Here is a 21,969-nt window from a genome sequence, read left to right on the forward strand (position 1 = left end):
CTAAAGGGAAAACCTAAATACATTCCTGAACTTATATTTATGGATTAGCATCTTTTACTAATAGTGTTCTCATGAAGTTCATTTGAATATTGTAAGTGACTTGATATTACAACATATATTCATTCTTGAAATGAATAGAAAACTAGAACTCTTAAACTTGATGACTAGATAATCTTGTGGCTGCAGAGTTAATTCAATTACTTAGATTTTTTTCTGAAAATCTCACTATAATATTTATTTAAATCAAACTTATAGTATTTCTGAATTAAAACTTTATTACAATAGATCATAAGTTTTATATAGTACTAAAATTACTTGAGGACAAGTAATAGTTAAGTTTGGGGGATTTTGACCAAAGGAAAATATGTTGAGATTTTCATACCTATTTTATACTCTTTTTGATGATATTGCACTTTAAAGAAAGATATTTTTTATGTTTTGTTGCAGGAATGATAAATTAGGGTCAATGGAGCAAAAAGATGCAAAAAGAAGCGAATTTGGAGCGAAAATGACCAAAATGTGGAGATTTTAACTAAGGCGCTGACGACGCCATCGACGCTGCCGATGGTGAGCTTTTCCCGAGGCTGCAAGACGAAATTCTCCAGAAGCCTGCCGACGGCACCATCAAGGCCACCGACGACGAGATCGACGGTTATGTGTACTTGTGCATTGGATAAGGCTGGATTTTGGAGGGTGCTTAAGCAACTCTTGGGAAAACTCATTCACATCATTCAAGGGAAGATTTTGGCCGAAAATAGGAGAGTCTAGAGGAGGTGGAGAGAGCTCTAGAGTTCCTGGAGGTTAGAAAGGTTCCATTAGAGTGTGAAAATTGTGAGGAATTCTTTGAGAGATTGTAAGAGTGGAGGGAAAGTGAGAAATTTCTTCCTCCTTGTTATTTCGAAGAGGAGTTCTGTGTGCTGTATTATAGATGTTGTAAAGAAAGGAAGAGATTCAGAGGAACTTCAAAGAGTTTTCTTGGGGAGAAATTAGAGGATCCCCCATAATTTATTTTGGCTGAATTTAAATTTGTATGACTTTGAATCGGCTGCTGCCAGCCAGCAGTCGTTGTCTCCTTCGCACGCAGTTGCCACCCAACCCCATGAGATTTGCATTTTCCCCATGAGATCTGAGTAGTTTTCTCTGTCTTTCTCCTTGTCTAGAGATTTGTGAAATGATGATTTAAATTGGTAAATCCATGAAAATATTTAAGAAATTATGATGATCTTTTCACTTTGATCTTAATTTACTTTCAATCTGGCCAATTGATTTGAACGTGGGAGCTCCGAAGTGAGAGCCGGTATCCTCCCAGCCTAGCCGCAGAATCTGTAACCAAGCATAGGATTAGTCAATGTTCTTTATGCCTGGACCAAAGGGTAAAGAATAGGCATGCTCCTATTTGACACATTATAATTTGAACTAATTCACTTTATCCATTTCACTATAATTTCTTGTCAAGGAGAATGATGTTTTCTTATATATTGAATATCACAATTTTACCTTCATTAGCATATTTAGTTATTTTATAGATAAAATTACATATTTATCTCAATTGCCTATTATCGACAGATAAGCAAATTGAACTTCGTTGTTGTAATTGAAGTATTGCTTTTTATAAAATCTTAGTTCGTAGTTCTAACTTCTCCCTGTGGGATCGATATCTAGGACTCCATTAGAGCCCTATATTACTTGAGCGATACATATACTTGCGTTGACAAATTTGACTTTAACATTATTGAATATTATATTTATACATCTTTATGAAATTAAACACATATATAAAGTCGCGATCAAGTTTTTGGGCGTTGTTGTATTTGTCGATTTACAAAAAGTCGGTCAAGTTCCAAATTCTTGGGGAAACTCTGTTGAAATCTCACAAGAGACTCTCCAAGCATCCCTAAACTTAATCCAACAATCTTTCCCCTTTGATTCCCACTATGAGAGCCCAATTTTGAGCTCAAACTTTCAGCTCAGACCATGACATCTCTCCAAAGTCCACCAAACTCAAATTAATTGTGCACACATCATCCCTAAAGTAAGAGGAGTTGATTCCTCATCAAAGCCTCATCTGAAACAGCCTCTAGAATAACTCTAGACCACACATGAAATCCACCTTGATCAAAATCATATATAGACAATTCACCAGGGCTTGAGACTTCATCCGAAGGTTCATTGGACTCAACCGAAGCTACCACAACCATCTTATTATTGAACAGAGGAGAATAATGTGGATTGAAAATAAAAATTATTTTCTTATTCCTTGTTTTTTAATGAATTAAATACCCTATGAAGTATTTTAATTTATTATGATCAAACTTTGTTCACCATGACTTGAAATTTGGAGGGTTTGTTTCTCATTACAGAGACTATGTCCTCTGACTTTTCCAAGGTTAGAGGACATCTCTATGCTTCTAACCTTAATTTCCAAGCTAAGGTGATCATTTTGGCTTATTTTAATTATATAAAGTAAAGGATCATTTGGAAAATTATAGGAATAATTATAGTAGGTTTCCTATGGTCAGAGAAGTCTAGAAAAAATATCATGATGTCTTGAATTATCTTGTAAATTTCTATATTTAATTAAAGGTAAATATATTGTGTTAATTTATGTAAATTATATATGTTGACCTCATTTTTTGCTGAGATCTAGTTTTTCCTTTTTAGTAGCTTAGGTTTAGCCATAAGAATTTCCTATTGACCATTCCTAGAAGACTAGAAAAGGAACCCTCACTATTAGAAATTTCAAACTCTTCTTTACTCAACTTGAAGTTCCACATGTTGGTCCTAACCTCTAGCACTTAGTAGGTGGGGTCAATATGGAGGAGCTCAAGGGGTGTCCCCTATAGGATGGGCAGAACTTAGGACTAACCCTGGGTGATCTGGTTTTGGTGGGGCTAACTAACACACTACACTTTTTCACTACACTACACTTTTTCACTTACCCCAGGCCCTGTGATCCCTTAAGTTGGTCACCTGACTCCTTTTGGAGAGCTCATATGAATGAACCTATACCCCTATTCTTTGGCTAAGAGGGTTAGAACCAACATAGTGAGCATCCAAAATGAGTCTTCACATGAGTCTTCACATGGCTCCTATCTTCACATGGCTCCTATTAGTTTGACATGGTTTCATGGCTTACTTGTCCATTCTAACCCAAAATCACCAAATTACGAAAACACCCATAAAATCCTAATTTTTGCCAAAAATCCCAAAATTACCCAAAATACCCAAATTTGCCCAAAAATCATCTCAAACCACTCACCACTACCTAAATTGAACAAAATCCAAAAAAATCATCAAATTCCCAAAATACCCCCAAAAAGTTGACTTGGGGTGCAGGTGCTATGTATCGTGTCTCGATGCTGACATGTAGCACCATGGCCTACCACGTGTCAACTCTACTGACAATCATATTTGATAGCGCTGTAATGCTGAACCTTGGTGCTACAGTGCTATCGATTGATCTCAGAGGGTCAATTAGGGGGTAATCTCAACTCCTCAGTGAAGGGCTGATATGCCAAGGCATCGACAAAGGGCATTACGGTGCCAAAATGTGGCACCATGACTCTGGAATTAAATCTTGAGAGGCCCAACTCTCAAGTTCTTCTAGGATGCAATGCTACAAGGCAAAGTCACAACTCTATAACAGTGACATCTATGAGCTAGATACTAGCATTGTGTCGCTAGGTTAAAATTTGACATTTTTCATATCATTCAAAAATATTCAACCACATTCACATATTACTTGGAATAGTTCAAACATTCAGTTTGCTCATACCCATGCCACAATACTAAACATTTTCAGTAAAATAAGAAAAAAGGTTTATACTCGAGTTTGCCAAAAAGAAAATACAATCCCTGATCAAGGGAGTACATAATTAGGGAAATAAATATAGCAAAACAAAGAAAAATATGTGGAGCCAAATGCTCCTCTAATGTCATCTCATTATCATCATCGTCATTGTTGTTCATCTTGTCGCTTGGTTTTACCTTCTAGTATAACATGTACTAAAGAAAGGGATCGATGCAGTTAGGTAAGCCCTTGCCAAAATATTTCCTAAAAACCTGTGCTTGTAAATCAAACTATAGGCTTTTGGTGCATTAATTGTAGGGCCAAACAATTTTTAAATTGAACACTTTAATGGAGAAATCAAATTAGCTCAAAATCATCAAGACACTTAAATGTTAAACAGAAGGCCCATGATTAAAGGATTCAACATGTCGCTCGATAGATTTTTTCAGAGGTTGGCTAATTTTACCAAAATGCTCATCTAAAAAAAAACTATAAACATATCTCATTCTTCACATGAAGGGTGAAAAGAAGAGAGAGCATGCTTATGACTAACATATAACTCATGAAGAAAAGTGCATGTGAACGATCACCAGTCGTTGCCGACCATCACCAACAGTTGTTGCACCCAACTATGATTACTGTAGTCACAAACTATAACTGTTGCAGCAACACATATTGCTATTGTAGTCCAGTTATGATTTTTATTTTTTTGAAAGATGGCAGTCCACTTGACTGATAATTTGTTATTTGAGGCGAGCCTCGAATCTGGGACATGAGCATACTTACGACACAACTGCCAAACAAATTGTCAACTAGTTCATACGCCCCATTATGACTGTTGTAGTTAGTTTTTCTAATCTCATCTTCCACAATTCTGAGAAATTGTAGAAATCTATACTTTAAATTTCCAAGTAAATTATTTTGATTGGGCCAAATTCTTTGTTTGTTATTTTCAGAGTTTATTTTATCTTGCATCTCTATATATGTGTGCTAAAATATATATATTGAGCTAAGCTTAAGTTTTTTATATTGTCGAGAATTTTCTAATACTCAAGGAGATCATATGCAATCAGAACCAATTTTTTTGAGGTGGAATATTTTAGATTGAAATGAAATTCTAATCATATTTTTTAGATACAAATATAACATCCAACTGCTGAATTTACAAGTCCTAACAATTTTCTTCAGACCCAACCATTAAAGAAGACGACTCGAATCCCATGTTGCCGCGAATTGCAAAAGGATCCGCGGCATAGTGCTCTTGCTCAGGTCGGGAAGTAGAGCGGCTACCTTTTGCCCTTGCTTGAAAAAATGGAACAAATTCGATGGCGGCGAAGTGGCTAGGGAGATTCCGGCGAGTTCAGATTCGTTGATCCATTTGACCCAGTTGGAACGAGAAAAGCATCGCGAAGAAAAACGAACGAGAGAAGGCAGCAGCTGTGGCTATGGGCTGGGGATGGAAGATCTACGAAGGCGCGGTGGTGATTGGATCACTATGCCTTCTTGGCTGGGCTGGGCTCTGGTTCCTGAACCGCCGTCTCTATAAAGAGTACGAGGAGAAGCGTGCACTCGTCCAGATACTCTTCAGCCTTGTCTTTGCATTCTCCTGCAACCTTTTCCAGCTCGTCCTATTTGAGATCCTCCCGGTTCTATCCAAAGAGTAAGCACGTTCCCTTGTCCATTTTGCTTTTGAGTAATGGTTTCACATTCCATGCGCTTGAGGGTTAAGGTTTTGGGGGGAATTTTGGTTGAATTGTGGATTGTCTCACGTTTCAGTGTCCTGCTGGTTGAGAACTTGTGCGCTTTTGCTAGTGACGTATTGAGGATGTTCTCTGTAATTAATTTATACATCAATGCCACATTCATTGCTTGTTAATGTCCTTCGTTGTAGCTTTGGGCATAATTTGTCGTCCTGCTTTAGGGCCTAGTAGTCTGCAAGACTTCTAGGACCAAAGGCTTGGCGGGTTCTTGAGGATTTAAGTCGTAGAAATCTTGGTGTTGAGTTATAGCAGCAATATTGGCTTAATTTAATGTATTTTCTTGTTCTATTGGCTCAGTTGAAATCTGTTGCTCTTTTTGCTAGTGATGTGCCGAGGATTAATGAATGTAATGAATTCAGACTGCTGTGTAACGTACATTTCTTTTCACTATGCTTGGTTGTGGTTTGTTTGCAGTGAGGTATTTATCTTTTAGATTTGATAGTATGAAAGTCTTCTAAGGGTATCAAATGTTTGCCCCATGAAATCACTGCCTGACCAGTGCATAGATTTATTGAAAGGAGCTGGCAATTGTTGCTTGATTTGATTGATTCACATACGCTTTCAGTTTTTTGTCGGTTGGGATTTGGTGGATGTATTGCTAAAGATGTATTGATATTGATCACTCCAATCAATTCAAACAACAATGTCGTACCCATTCCTTCTCATTGCACTTCTTTGTAGCTTTGGACATTACTAGGAATTTTAATTTTTTTCTCGATTGTCAAGGTTTCTTAAACTAGCATTAGGCATTTGCTTGTTAGTTATCTTCGGAATTGCCCCATGGAATAAATCCCATCTCTGTTGTCCAGTTAATTTTAAGCTGTAGGATTTCGCCAAAACCATAAATTCTCTTTGAAAAAAATATTGAATTAATTCTGCAGATAGTGGGAACAGATGATTGGATTGTAGAGATACACATTACTAACATACATGACAATACACAATAACAACCAACCATTAAAGAGCTACTTAACCATAAAATATGTAAAACATCATCCAAATCAAACACATAAGAATATCCAGTGTAGCAGTACTATTAAAAACAAGAAATTAACATAGAAATAATGCTATCTGATACTTGTTTTCAATTAATCACTTTTTTAAATTAATATACTCTCTTATTTTTTATTTTAATTCAAAGAATTTTTTTCTTGAAACAAGCAGTTTAACAACATATTAAGTTAAACAATAACTTAATGAATAATTATAAATTTTCTATGTACTGAATTCTTATGCATGTGCTCAAATATGTATGTGATTCAAATGATAAAACAATTAAATTATATTTTATTACTACTTAAAAATAATTACATTTCTCTCTAATAGAGGCAATCAAAAAATGAATGAATTGGAGGTTGTGCCAAATGATTAACTAATGAATAAGACACTATACTAGAGGAAGTGAATGCTATAGATTAAGCGGCAATATCACAATATGAAGGTAAAGATGAGTATTTATAATTATGCTCGTACCAAATGCAGTTATTGTATATATAAAATGCATGTTTTAATTTAATTAAAATCATATTTAAAATTTCCAAATCATTTCAGGCATTGATATTTTAATTGACTATTTGATTTCAACACAGTCACTTGAATAATGTAACATATCTTTAATAATGTATATAGATTTCTTGTACTATGAAAAGACTAATATATATTCTCAATAATTTAAAGAAAATGAAAATTAAATGAATTAAATGTTTAATTTAATCAATCGTCGCTTCCTTATGGTACTAGTTGGGGATGTTATTATACATATATATGAAAATAGAAATGGTTGTATCATAATTGCTACCAAATGTTAGGTGGTGCTTTTGAGATTTATTCTTAGATGAAAATGCATTAAAAAATAACATAAACGTTCTAATTATTTAAGGATTTGAATAAAATAGAATTTAAATAAAAACTTTTTTGAATTAAAATGACATACATATGATAGTATGTTTATAGAAAAAGAAGTTTAAATGAAAAAAAGTATCGGACAACATTGTTTCTATGTTTGTGCTCTTTCTGTATTATTATTATAATATACTTGATTTTTTGTGTATTTGGTTTGGATGTTGTATTACATATTTTGTTGTTAGTGGCTCATTAATGGTTGTATGTTACTGTGGATTGTTATTTATATATTACTATTGTGTATCTCAATAGTCCGACTGTCTATTTCCGCTATTAAAATTCTAAACTTCGAGCCGGATTGTGACAGATTGGATAGTTGAAACGGGTTAATTGCACCTATGCCATTATTAGGGTAATTTGAGGGAATCTGAATCCATTTTTTTTTCCAAATTTGTGTATATTCATGCAATTATTACTTCTTCTTACCAGAAACATCAGTAATGAGTTGGTTACTTTGTTTGCAGTGCGAGGTGGATAAATTGGAAGATTGACCTATTTTGTTTGATTCTATTGCTGGTTTTTGTGCTACCATATTATCATTGCTATCTAATGCTGAGAAATAGTGGTAAGTTTTAAGTTTCCCTTATCACCTGCTGCTGCTATTGCTCCTGTTATTCTTATTTATTTTCTTACTGCTATCCTTTCAATTTTAATTTAATGTTATTGATGTTACTTGACTTGCCTATCTCTTTATGCATCATCATTATCTTCATAATCAACCAGTAGAATTTTTCTACTTATTTGGGGTTGGCTTCTTTAATCTTTAATCTTCATTTATTTTGTTAAGCGCTGCATCTCTCGTTCTACTATAAACATTATCTTAGTGTGACTATGACAGTTGAACTTAGAGTGAATAAATTTTAGCTGTCACAACCAAGCTTGCAAAGACAGCTCATGAAATCGTCTACAAGTTAAATAAGTGATGTAAACTTTTGATTGATGCAATGTTTAAACTTGAGACATGCACTTTTAACAAGAAATTTCAGCACAAGAAGGCTGGCAATATATAGATGATGAGTGTGATTCACTTGTTATTGCTTCAAATATCTGGTTATGCAAAAGCATGATATAATAAATGGCTAATCAAGTTTTCAAAGGGCTAGGAGATCTAGAGCATTTTTTTCCCCAATCTTCCATATGTTATTTAAACATTGATCGAGTCAAAACCATATAAACAAGGCGTATGTGCGAGCTCTTAACCAAGTACAGGGTTCGCCAAGGGGCTAATGCATACAACCTTACCTCTCATTGCAAAGAGTCTTTCTATGACTCAAACCTATAACCCCAAGCTACAATGGATGCAATTGATCATGTCTCCATGGCCACCTTCTTTTGAGTGGTGGGTGCGTTCTATCGTTGGGAAAGTAATTTCATTATAAATTTATGTATTGCAATGTTTGAACAGGTTAAAAGCAGGATGGAGGAGCTACTTTTTGAAGCTTTAAGTTTGTGAACTTTAATTGCCATTTCTTGGTTTATATGAATCCATTAATATAGTTCAATTAGAGTTTGATTGATTTCCTTCATATATTTATTTCCATGATTGAGAATGTATAATATAAGATGCAACGTTTAGTTTTCTATTGTTATGCATTAATTAGTTACAAAACTAACAAACATCCCCTCAATGAACTACCACATGTCACAGCCAATTAATTGACACTTTAATGAAAGAAAAGAAGGGTAAAAAATGATCTTAATTTATTAGAATTAAATGAAAAATTGACACTCAGTAGGACACGATGGAGAAAAATGATTGATGTAGCTGACCCCCATTAGTGGCATAAAAGCTTCTTATTGTTGTTGTTGGGGTTTGTTGTGCTCGGGTGTTTAAACTGTAAGCAAAGGAGCTTTTGTGCGACTTTTGTTAATAACCACGTGTCTACACTAAATATTGCCCCTATTTTTTATTATTAGAATATACATAAAAAAATGGTTATATGGAAAATATATGGAAAACATGCAAATTTATCTTCCATATCATTGTATTTTGTTATACTTCATATTTGATGGTATGTGTGTGCGTGTCTCTATATACACATACATTCATATAAATAATTGACATAGTTTTCTTTTCTATGATAGGATTGAGGAAAGAACGAGTTGCATTTGGGGCAGTTATATTCTTACTAGCTTTCCTTTATGCTTTTTGGCGCATGGGAATTCACTTTCCTATGCCTTCTCCTGAGAAAGGTGGGTTTATATAATTTTAAGCATTGATCTTTATAATTTTATGCTCAAATATAGTTGTATCCACCTTTCTTATGATTATCAAATTTACAATGTTTTTGGTGGATGCTTTAATTGGCATTTTATATTTTTGAGGCTAATCATTGTTTTCTATTGCATTGAACTTTTAAATACTGCTTTAATTTTTTGATTTAGATTGTTTTTGTTAGTGTAGGAAAACCTATTTTAGTTGTTGCTTTCCACTTAGCCCGCTCACGATCTCATTGTTTGTTGGGATCTTAAATACTTGGTCGGTCTCAAATGCTCTGTTGTGATCTTGATCCACCCACTTGCTTGTGATCTCTCATGCTTGTGACTAATCTCTCTTGAAATTTTTCTCCTTATGCTAGCTCCATATTCAATGACATTTGACTATCTCATATGACCACACCAAGTGCGCCCACTCGTAACCCTACCATTTGCGCCTGCCTTCTGTACGCAGCCAACACAGATGTGTGGCACCTTATTGTGCTGGCTTGCGTTGCATATTGTTTTCTTGCTCAACCCTCACATATCACTGCATGTGTACACCACACCCTTTTACCCATCCATTTTAGTTGATGTTACCCTTTGCCTAATACCCAGGCTATGATTCTTCCTCAATGCTTAATCTGTTATTTTCTTCCACTCTCAGTCCAATAAATACCATAATAAAATACAATGGTTCCAATTATCTCTTATGACTGAGGGCTTATGCTTTCTTTTCTATTCTAATGATAAACTCCATCACTTTTATATATATCCTCTAGATCACGATGGAATTGTTAAACTACCATAATGGTAAACATTTGAATTCATTAGTTTTACCTGGTTACTCAATATTTTTGATCCTTCAATTGTTTGAATCGCCATGTTTTAAAGGTTAACATGAAGATGCAATCTTTCTTTGTTCCAATTATTTTTAACAAAATGTATCTCCCATTATATTACTTCTATTTTGATATTTCTCTTCATCATTATGACCATCCAGGAATATTATAAGCTCGCTGTTCAAATTTGTTCGATTTGATAGTCTATTAGAAACAAAACGAGAATTTTTTTTTTCTAATTTGTCTCTAAATCTTATCCCTCAAACATCCACAACCCAAAATTTTGGCAAATTAAGAAAAAGGTCAAACCAATTCCAAGATTATTTAAATGAAGCCATTTTAATCCTAGCTATTAATGCGTCCAATTTAAGGAAAAAAATTGCGCACATAAGACGTACGCAGAGCTGCGTACGTCTGTAACCTGAAAATAGGTTACAGGGAGGATATTTGGAGGTTATAACCGCGTTATAGCTCCTGTAACCTCCCTGTAACCTACCTGTATCTTTTAGTAAGTTCCGCGCTTCTGTTTTCATATATAGGTAGGTTACAGGGAGTTTACAGAGGCTATAACGCGGTTATAACCTCCGAATATCCTCCCTGTAACCTGTTTGCAGGTTACATACGTACGCAACTCTGCGTACGTCTTATGTACGCAAATTTTTTTCCCAATTTAATCCTATGATTTATCAAATCTTATCTAGAATAGTCCATTGTCTCTTGAAATTTGATTTGAAGTAATCCAATATTTGGAGGAGACTAAATTGAATACAATAGATAGCTGAGACTAAAATGATCCCGCATAAGTCGCCTAAGGATTATTTTGACCTTTTTCTCATAGTTAATTCCATAATTCCCAACATTGCAACTAATTTCCTCTAAGTTCTTTAGGTTGCTAAGCTTTTGATTTTTTATTCTTTGATTTTTATTTAATATGCTTTTACTATGAGAGATCTTGGTGGTTGTTTCCATAGTGATTGATTTGACAATGTTTGCGGTTGTGGGAGACCAATATTTTTACTCGCTAGTATTGTGCCCATGCCAATCATCCTTCTGAACATTATTGGGCTAAATTCAGTTATACCTCTACTACCTTGCATGCCTTTGGCTTCTCTATGTTTACTATCGAGACTTCCACTTCTATCATCTCTTCACGGTTTGTCAGTTTCTCAAAAAATTTATGATCACATTGTTCAACATTTTTATAGATCTCTGCTTTCCTCTGCCACTCTTTCTTAGTATAATTATGCTTGCATTGTTCAACATTTTTTAACAGTTTTAGCAGCCTCCCATGCCATTTCCTCTTTTGGGTTTGTTATAGCTTTGTCTTCTTGTACACGTTGGATTTAGATTCTATTATTTTTTCACACATGATAAGTAAATGATAATTTCCCCCTTCCTCGACTTTTATTTGCACTAGCTTTCACTTTTGCTATTGTTTCTACCTTTCCTATGCCTTGGAAGGCTTGCTCCTTCTAGATGTTTTATATGGATCTCAGAGTGAGTAAGATGTCTGGTAGAGGGTTGAAGTATATGGAATTTATGGCTTGACATATGAGGTCCTTCAATCTTCTTTTTATCCAAATTTGAATATGATGCCTCTAAGTTAGATAAACTTCATTAGGTATTTTCTTTCTTCTATGATGAGTTCTAGTGGTTTTTTTGGAGTTAGTTCCTCTAATATTATTGGTCCAAGTCATTCTCATAGGGTTTAGATTTTTTATTTTTTTTTTGCTAATAATCTGTAATAACTGAATTTTAAATAAAAGGATAAAAGAATAATAATACTAATAATAATGAATTCGAGATGTTAGGATGATTCGTTAAGTAAAATCGAGAGGGGGAGGGCATCTCTCGATCGTTGTTCACTCCTAACCATCACAGAGCAAACAAAGATTGAGAGTGAGAGAGAGCGAGAGAAGAATCAAAGAGGGAAGAAGAAGTTGAAGGAGAAGGAAAACTTCGTGCCCTAGTCGAACGGCTTTGCTAGTCTTCGTGTGTGCAGACGAAGAGGAGGAAGGAGTTGTGTGCATGACTCCGGATAGAATCGGGAGCCGAAGCCTCTATGTGAGGTTGAGTTCGCTGAGACCAAAGGATTCAAACCAGGTGTGCACAAAGGAAGAGGAGGAAGAAGATTCGAACCTTGCGTGCACTGCTCTGTTGAGTTTTCTCGAGCTGCGACCGATGGAGAAGAGGAAGGCTAGTTTAGCTTCTGGCGGTGCTCACATGCTAGAAGAAGGAAAGATGACATGAGCTGCTCTGTGTCAAGTTTAGATTGAGAGGTGGAAGGGCCGAGCCAAAGCTAAGGGAGGAGAAACATCGAATGTGAGTTTGGGTAGGGCAGACTTGAGGAAGCTAAGTAATGTTAAAATAAAGTTTACTTGAATTAGGAAGTACTTGACGTTCGTGAGTTATTGTTTTGAAATTAAGGGGAGAAAAAAGGAGCCTTCTGAAAGAACAAACCAGACCTTTTAAGATAAAGAATAATATACTGATTATTATGTGTCAATTTAATGATATGCTGATATGTATATTTAAGCTTTCTTTAGATGAGATTATTATAATAATTTGCACATTTAATTAATATAGGTGGTTGGCCAAAGAAGTTAGTGGAGAAGTATTTCAAAAGTCTCTTGTAAAGAAAAATGAGTGATTATTTTCTTTTATATATTAAATTAATACATCAGTAAATGAATAATTGCTTTATTAAATGGTTTAGAACAAATATTTCATTTATGTCTAACATTTTGAATATCTGAAATGGTATTATAAATGGGAGAAAAATAATAGACATATGAATATATATTTTTATAGGTTTTAAATTGATATAAAATGAAATATAAATTTTAAGTTATATAAGATTGTCCCCAGATGATACTAACAGGGGATGCCGTGCATATTAAAGGAAATGGTAAAGGTGTACCTTTGGGTGCAAATTGACGGTATTTTCGGGTACATTGTTTTTTGAGGGTACCTACGAGCACATTTGGAGAATACCTTTGAGTATATTTGTATGATACCTTTGCATAAGACGGTAATCCTGTCATGACTATTAAGAATATTAAAATGGTAAATGCTTAAAGTGAAACGGGAAAGAATAAAATTAATGTGAAAGTTTAAGGTTTTATAAATTAATAAGCATCGTTTTCTTGTCGTCATTTATGCATAACATAAATATCATAATTTAATGCATAATAAAATTTTAATTACTCGTGAAGTCAAACTTATAAACACTGCCGTTGCCGGTCCCAAGCCCGGATGAGAAAAGTGGAGGGTTGCGTTAGGTAGTCGACAGCCAGCGTAAAACTTGTCGAAAAAATCATGACATGAATCCTTTTGATCATTGTGTAAGTGCTAGGGCGTCCCCTAGAAGCGACGCGCTGTATAGCCTGAATACAGTGAAAAGTGTGCAAGGGCCGCTACACCGGCGCCCGGGTGTAGTGTTAAATAAGCAAGGGTTCCCACATTACGGGCGAATGCGGGTAAAGAAGTTAGTCCATGAAACTAATGAAACTAATATTAGGATAGGATCTTGGAATATAGGCACTCTCAATGGTAAATTAATGGAATTAGTTGATATTATGATTCATAGGAAAATTAATATCTTATGTATTCAAGAAACTAAGTGGGTGGGAGAAAAGGCTAAGGAGATTGATAATTTAGGTTCCCCCGGTCTGTCCGGCCTGCCACAACCATCTGTCCAGAATGCCTCCACAGCTTCATTTCTAGGTCTCCGTCGCAGCACCTCTTGCAGTCCTTCCGCCGCACGAATATATGACATATATCGAAATCGAGTGTAAAGGAGGAAGGGAAATGTTTGTGGTGTGTATTCATTGCATTTGCTTGGAGCATTCATTGCATCTTTGGACTATATCTCTATACCTAACTGTTGGGACGTTGCTAAAGAGGATCCTAAGTTGAAAGTGGCGATGCATTAAGAGCTTGAAGCTCTTGATAAAAATTGAACATGTGAGATTGTACCACTACCAGCAGAGAAGAAGACAATAGATGCAAGTGAATAGTCATGGTAAAGCAAACTCCAGAATGGAATACAGAGAGACACAAAGCATGAGCAGTGGAAAAAGGTTACATTTAGACACATGACATTGACTACGATGGAACTTTTCCACCAACAGCAAAGATGAGCACGATGATCACACTGGCTTCTCTAACAGTGAATGGTGGATGGAGACTCCACTAACTGGATATAAAGAATGCTTTTGATACTTTTGTGATTATGAATAGAAAGGTATATATGGAGATACCAGCAGAATTCAGTACATCCTAGACAGTGGGCAAGGTGTGTAGGGACATGAAGTCAATGATGGCATGAAGTATTCTTCTTATGCCTTGTTTGACAAGTTTAGAATTATAATAGTTGGCATGAGATATCGGTATCAATGCATTCCGCAAGGTATTCTTTCGACAACATGAAGGGAACACTATCATTTTGTTGTGTATATGGATGAAATAATTGTCATTGGTGATGATGAGGCAAAGACTGCCCAACTAGAGGGAAGAATGGGAAGACATGTTAGGTAGAGGATTTGAGATAACTCAGATACTTTCTTGGGATTAAAGTAGCTCATGGACCTGAGGGGATGGTTCTATCCTAGAGAAAGTACGTATTGGATATTCTCACGAAGACATGTATGCGAGAGTGTAAACCTGTCATCTCTCTAATTGATCGGAATGTCAAGGTCAGTATAGAGGTAGGTGAATCAATTGAACATGGGAGGTATCAGAAGCTAGTGAGCTGCCTAATTTATTTGTGTCACACTCGATCTGATATTTCTTTTGTAGTAAGTGTGGTGAGCCACTACATGCAGTATCCAAAGAAGGGTCATATGGATGCAACATATCAGATTTTGTGATATCTGAAGAGTGCACCAGATAAATGGTTGATATCCAGAAAGAATGGGCAAGTAGATATTGAGGGCTTTTGTGATTCGGACTGAGCAAGTTGTGTCAATGACAGATGGTCTATATCAGGATACTACATGTTTGTAGATGATAACTTGGTCTCACGGAAGAGCAAGAAATTGCCAGTTGTATCAAGATCAACAATAGAAATAGAATACATAGCCATGACATTAGGATTTGTGGAGATAATGTGGTTGAAAGCCTTGTTAGTTGAACTCAAAGTTGATCATGGAACTCAAACGAAGTTGTGGTGTGACAATAAGTTGGCAATCAACATTGCTAACTACCCGGTGCAACACAATAAAACTAAACATGTGGAGGTTAGTATATTCTTCATCAAGGAGAAGCTGAATAATAGAGTGTTGAAACAAAGTCATGTAGCTACTAGAGAGCAGGTGGCAGACTGCCTCGCTAAAGTACTTAGTGCAGTGAAGTTAGCTATATTTTGTGGCAAGATGGGCTTAGTGAATATCTTTTTCCCATCTTGAGGGAGAGTGTTGAAAGTTGTGTAATAAGAGGGTTTTGTTGGGTTTATTTTCTTAAATATTGTAAACGCTATTTAAAACACATATGTTGAATGAAATACCTAATTTTTGGCTTATTTCTTCCTTCTTTTTTTATTAGTTGGAGTGAGATTTGTAATATAGAGATTTATAAGTTAATAAAAGTGTTACGGTTTGATAATTATATTTTGGGTGTTTATATGCTAACAGTAACGTCCAAACAAAAAACTATTAACCGCCAAAACCAAAGAATTACAATTGTCGAAGAATCCGACATTGGAAGCATGATTTTTCGTCGATCATTATGCAATTATCCCAAAAACAAAATAATAATAATACTTGTCAAATAAATTTTAAAAATAACTTTTTAAGATTTATATAATTATGATAGAGAACACTAATTATGATAGAGAACACGGAGATACATATTAAACCAAACAAGAATGATAAATAATTTTTTATTATAATTACTTCCTACATATTTTTTCTAAGCAATTTATTTATTGTGCTCATGGAAATGGAATAATAAGTTAAATGTTTCCGAGATGAGAATGATTAGGTGGATGAGTGGCTTTACTCTTAGAGACAAAATGCGGAATGAATATATTCGTGATAGGGTTGGTGTAGCTCCTGTGACAGACAAAATTAGAGAAAGTCGTCTTAGATGGTTTGGTCATATTAAACGTCGACCATTAGATGATCCGATTAGGAGAGTAGATGTTTTAAATTCGACTTGTGTTAAGAAAGGCAGAGGTAGACCTAGGAAGACTTGGGCTTATTGTATTAAAAATGATCTTAATTTACTAGAACTAAATGAAAATATGACACTAAATAGGACGCAATGGAGAAAAAGGATTCATGTAGCCGACCCCACGTAGTGGGATTAAGGCTTTGTTGTTGTTGTTGTTGTTGTTGTGAAGTCAAACTTATAGTTGAAATTATTGTTTTCTTTCAGGAGAAGAAAAACTTTAGTTGATATGTTTGGTTGGAGGTATTTGGTTTACAGGACTATATTTGATAGGTACTAGTTATGTTGTGTTTGTAGTTTTTTTTTTTATTGTTTTCTTCAGATATTGATATGCTGTTCAGTACTGGTTTGAGATGTAATTTTCAGATTATGTTGTTGTTTCTGGATGCTTATTGCACTTTGCGTATTTTAGTGGCCCTTTTATAAATTGGAAGATTCTATAATTATGTGGATAGTTGTGTAAAGGTTATACTCTCCGACTGCTGTTCCTGATTTGGTTAATTTCAAGCTATTAGACCGTGTCATGACATAATCACTTCGGAGCCACATGGATATATTTTCTCATGTATAAGTTCGAAGTCTTGTTTACATTCCACATCTTTTTATAGAAAAAATATTTATTTTTCTATTATGGTTAAAATTTTTTGTATTAATAATGCTTTAGAGTTTATGTTGTTTTAATTTAACTCGTCTCCATGTCAATATGAAGCTTATTTAATAAAATTCGTGTATTTTTATATTTTAACAGAATGATGCTATTAAATGCAAGCATTATTTTTTTTTGACTTTGCCCAATTCTTGATGTTCCATATGAATGTTTCATGTTCATTTCTGGAGGCAATTTTTACTGCATGCTGCCTTATTAATCATGTCATGTTTCACCATTGGTATATTACCTGCTTCTCCATTCTCTATCTTGGGAAAGGCCCATTTTCTTGCCACACTTGAAGATTTTAGTTTTGTCTGTATTGTAAATTCCTTTCTAATTGGCGAAAAACTCTTCTTGTACTATTTAGTATACTGTTACAGGCTCTCATTCTTTGAATGTTGTCAATCCTATGTCCAAACTACCCAACTTGTTATATATTTCAGTGGATGCTATATTTTTGAGTTCTCTCCTTACTTTTCTCCACCTCCTTTTGGAACATCAACTCCACCTGCTCTTATTTTTCTTGAAGCATATTTACATCTCCAACTCTAGAGGTATACATATAAAGACCTTGTCTTCTTGCTACTACAACTCCATTCATATTATTTGACTCGGCTGAGCATCTACTTCTTGGAGAAATCTCTGCACTCTCTCTCTGTTGTCCTTTCATAAGGTATTTGACAATGTGCTAATTACCTTTTTAGTCTTACATGTTTTCTAACCATCTATTTTCCAGCTTCCTGTATTTTTCTTTATCTTTGTCAGGAGTTTTTATTCCCAGGACACGACTGGAGCACTACAAGATTTCCTATAAAAATAAGCTATTGATGCTGTATAATATGCATAGAAATCTCTACCCCCCTTACAACAATTGATCTTGTTGATTTCATGAAAAAAATAAAAATAAAAACTAAGCTACAATTTTGTATTTAGAGTTTTTACTTGAGGGTACAAATTGCGAAACAAATATATCTGGGAAAGGGTTGTAGTAGCTCCAATGATAGACAAAAATAGAGAGAGTCGTCTTAGATGGTATGACTATGCTAAACATCAACCACCTGATCCTAGTTAGGAGAATAGATGTTTTAAATTTGACTTATGTTAAGAAAGGTAGAGGCAGGCCTAAAAAGATTTGTGCATGTTGTATAAAAAATAATCTTAATTTATTAGAATTAAATGAAAATATGACACTCAATAAGACTCATTGGAGAAAAAAGATTCTTGTGGTTGACCCCACTTAGTGGGACAAAGGCTTGTTGTTGTTGTTGTTTTACTTTTAGGGTTTAACATTTTTGGTCTTGGGCGGTGTTGTATATTCAAGGTTGCTGGTGATGGTCACATATGAGTTGTCTAGCCTCTTAATTTATGGTGATTTAACCAATCATTTTGGGCCCCATGGTGGTCATGTTATTATTGTGCCACCATATTTTGTTTTCCTAGTAATTTGTGAAAAAATATTTTTTTTTTCCAATAGTCTTGTTTTGTTCTCACAAAAATCTAGCAACAAGTCAACATTTGTATCATTACACTAGTGAAAATTATTCCGGAATGACTACTTTGCATATCTGTTACCTTCTATGAGCTATCTCTGATATTAATGTATTTCTTTTGCATGACTAGTGAATGGTGAACTTACATTTTCTTGCTATTTTTTATCCTATGTACACTAAAATGACCTAAATGATTTGTGTGATTTGTTCTGTTTTTATATTGTTTTTTTTCTGAACTCTGTATCAGTTAAATCCTCACGATTCTTGTAACTTTGACGTACGTTTTGTTTCAGGATTCTTCACAATGCCTCAGTTAGTTAGTAGAATTGGAGTAATAGGCGTAACTGTAATGGCCGTGCTATCTGGGTTTGGAGCTGTCAACCTGCCTTACAGTTATTTGTCCCTGTTCATCAGGTGCCTTTCATTTGTAGCCATAAATATATTACTTCATAAATGTAATCAATGGAACTATTTTTGCTCGTCAGTCTTGGTTTTGGATGGGACATGCATATGATAACCAACAGGGTTTAACAAAATTAAAATTATCACCAAATATAGTCTCAATGTTATGGAATTGCGAAGAATTTCATTGAGCTGATTTTTTGAATTTTCCATGTTACCTATCCCACTTATAATCTTCCTAATTACTCGTATACCACTGAAATTATTATCCCCTTCCAAGCCAGCATTCTGGTTAATAGGCTCAATGGGCCATGCTTTTGGGGATGGTTGCCTTGTGTTGGGTATGGTTATCAGTTCATTACAGTTTTACATGCAAGGCTGGTATGACCGGAATGATTTGGCGGTATAAGTTTGTATGTTTAATGTAGGAGCAATTACATCATTGCACTTGAAACATTGCTAGTTAAAAATCTAGCACCCTCTTTCATCCTTATTTGACATTCTTCTCAAATATCAAAATCTACGATAAAACCAAAACCCATATTTTTCATTTATATCAAATTCGCAATGGTTTGATCTCATAAATGCATTAATCCAATAGTTCAAAAAAAAAAAAAAAAAACTTGATGCTAGTTTTGTAAATAGAAATATTTCAAGTGCTATGCATGTAATTATCCCTTTAATGTCTTTATGTAGCTTTCATTTTGATATAGGAAGCATAGCAAGTTATTAATGTTATTCATACAAATGAATTGTCATTGCAAATGTTATCACGGATAAAAGCAAGTGTATAAATTTAATGACAATGTGTCCTTCACCCTTATCTCTGTTCTTCTATGGATCGCATTATTCACTTGCTTATGGCTAATTTTTTTTCCAGATTCTCTTCCTTGAAGGTGCTATTTGCAATAAAAATAAAAGGCGAAACTACAAAGGAGAGCTAGAAAAACTACCCAAAAGAATCAGCGTGATTGACATCTTCCTCAATCACGCTAAAAAAATCAGGGTCAGAAGTATGAACCTCCCATAAGAAAGACCTTTCTAAAGCATGCCTCACACAAAAATGGGCCACTTTGTTACAATTTCTATGACAAAAAACAAAAAGAAATTGTCTAAACTATAAAAAAAAGTAATATCCACAACCTTGTGTAGCTTTGTTACTTAGTGTGTGTGTGTGTTTTTTCCTTCATATGCTTTTGCAATAGGATTTGGAAGAGTACATGAAATATTTCAAATGAATTTATTTTGGTTGATTAGAAGTAAATGGAGATTGAAACAAATCATTATTCTATATTGATATTTTGATTTTTTAATAATCACTTGAGTAATGAAACATTTAAAATAAGGGGCCTTTATATACCTATCACCCAATTCTTATGTATAACATGTCAACAACCCAAACTTCAATTTTTACCTACAAACCACCCGATTCCTATGTTTTTGACATAGGTTGCGAATATTAGTTTGAAACGTAATAGAACAAGCCACTTCGAGAAGGAGTTGATTTTCTCGCTCGACTACCCCATTTTGTTGAGGGTATTCGTACAGGAGCTATGATGGAGGATGCTCTTATTCACCAAGAATTTTTTCAAAATAGAGTTAAAGTACTCACGACCATCGTCGGTTCGAAGGACTTGAATGGGAGGCTTTGAATTGAGTCAAAATGAAGGAGTAGAAATTTTTGAAAGTGATTGCAACTTTAGATTTATCCTTTAATATATAGACTCAAGTCATCCGAGTGTGATTATTAATTAGACTAAGAAACTGCTGTTTATTGGTGTAGCTGACAATTCGAGAGGTTCTTATAAATCACTATGAATCAATAAAAATGTTGAGGAATGAGTGTAATGGTGGGGTGGATATGGTACACGATGCTATTTAACTAAATGAAAAATTTCATATTTAAGAGTAGATGAATTTTTATCAATAAAGATCAGAGGGTGCAATTATTTTAAATAGTGAAAACTGAGATGACCCAAGCTAAAATGTAAAAGTATAATGGGACAAGTAGTAGAGAGAGAATACTACAATTATGAGTTTGCGTGTACGTGTCATCAATGTCATTTTTGTGGAAGAAGTATAGCTCGACTACCCGCTTAGCAGTTCCAAGCATCATCCCCGAATGACAATTCTGAAAGACACAAACATCAGGAGAAAAATAAGCAACACAATCAATGTCATATTTCAACTTACTGACCGATAAGAACTTACACTTAAGGCAAATGTTCATGTAACACGGATTCTAGAGTCAGCCTGTACTAACTTGTTAGTACAATCGACCATTTACTCGCAATGGAATTATAGGAGCCGTCTATAATTTTAATAATGTCTTAATCCATAATTCCATTTATGTGGTTTGGTAGGAAGATTTCTGTGCTTACTCAATATATGGAATTATGGATTGAGTTGGAAGAATTTCGAATTTAATACGAATTTGGAAATATTGACGATGTTCTCCCCGCGTTTATTTTCCTTTCAAAGTTTGGAAAATTTTAAATCTCATTTTGGAAGAGTATTTGGTCGATTTGATTAGTCCCACGTCATTGGGGTTTGGAGAATCAACGCGAATGGATGTTTTATGTTTGTCAGGAAAGACCCCGGGCCCTACTTTTCCAGGTCTTTCCGATAGGAGTCTTTTGAGAGCTGATCCAGTCTTCTTTTTCGTTGTTTTAGATGGATCAGTGTCTCCTCTCTCTCACCCCATTTTTGTTCTTTTATTTCCTTGCTTCTTGGTTCGGTTTTCGATGCTTATGTACGAGGCATAAGT

The 21,969-nt window shown here is 34.7% G+C and overlaps 1 protein-coding gene across 1 annotated transcript in view; it reads left to right on the top strand.

Annotated features, from left to right (window-relative positions):
* Nucleotides 1-4,973: 4,973 nt before the first annotated feature.
* Nucleotides 4,974-21,969, top strand: part of LOC110021959 (GPCR-type G protein COLD1) — an 89,713-nt gene continuing 72,717 nt past the window's right edge. The window contains exons 1-4 of the mRNA XM_020720694.1: nucleotides 4,974-5,450; nucleotides 7,917-8,017; nucleotides 9,538-9,645; nucleotides 19,094-19,214. Of these exons, the coding sequence (XP_020576353.1) occupies nucleotides 5,236-5,450; nucleotides 7,917-8,017; nucleotides 9,538-9,645; nucleotides 19,094-19,214 (545 nt within the window). The 5' untranslated portion in view covers nucleotides 4,974-5,235. The remainder of the gene's footprint in view (nucleotides 5,451-7,916; nucleotides 8,018-9,537; nucleotides 9,646-19,093; nucleotides 19,215-21,969) is intronic.

Source organism: Phalaenopsis equestris, unplaced genomic scaffold (genome assembly GCF_001263595.1).
Source record: "Phalaenopsis equestris unplaced genomic scaffold, ASM126359v1 Scaffold000154, whole genome shotgun sequence".
NCBI lineage: Eukaryota > Viridiplantae > Streptophyta > Magnoliopsida > Asparagales > Orchidaceae > Phalaenopsis > Phalaenopsis equestris.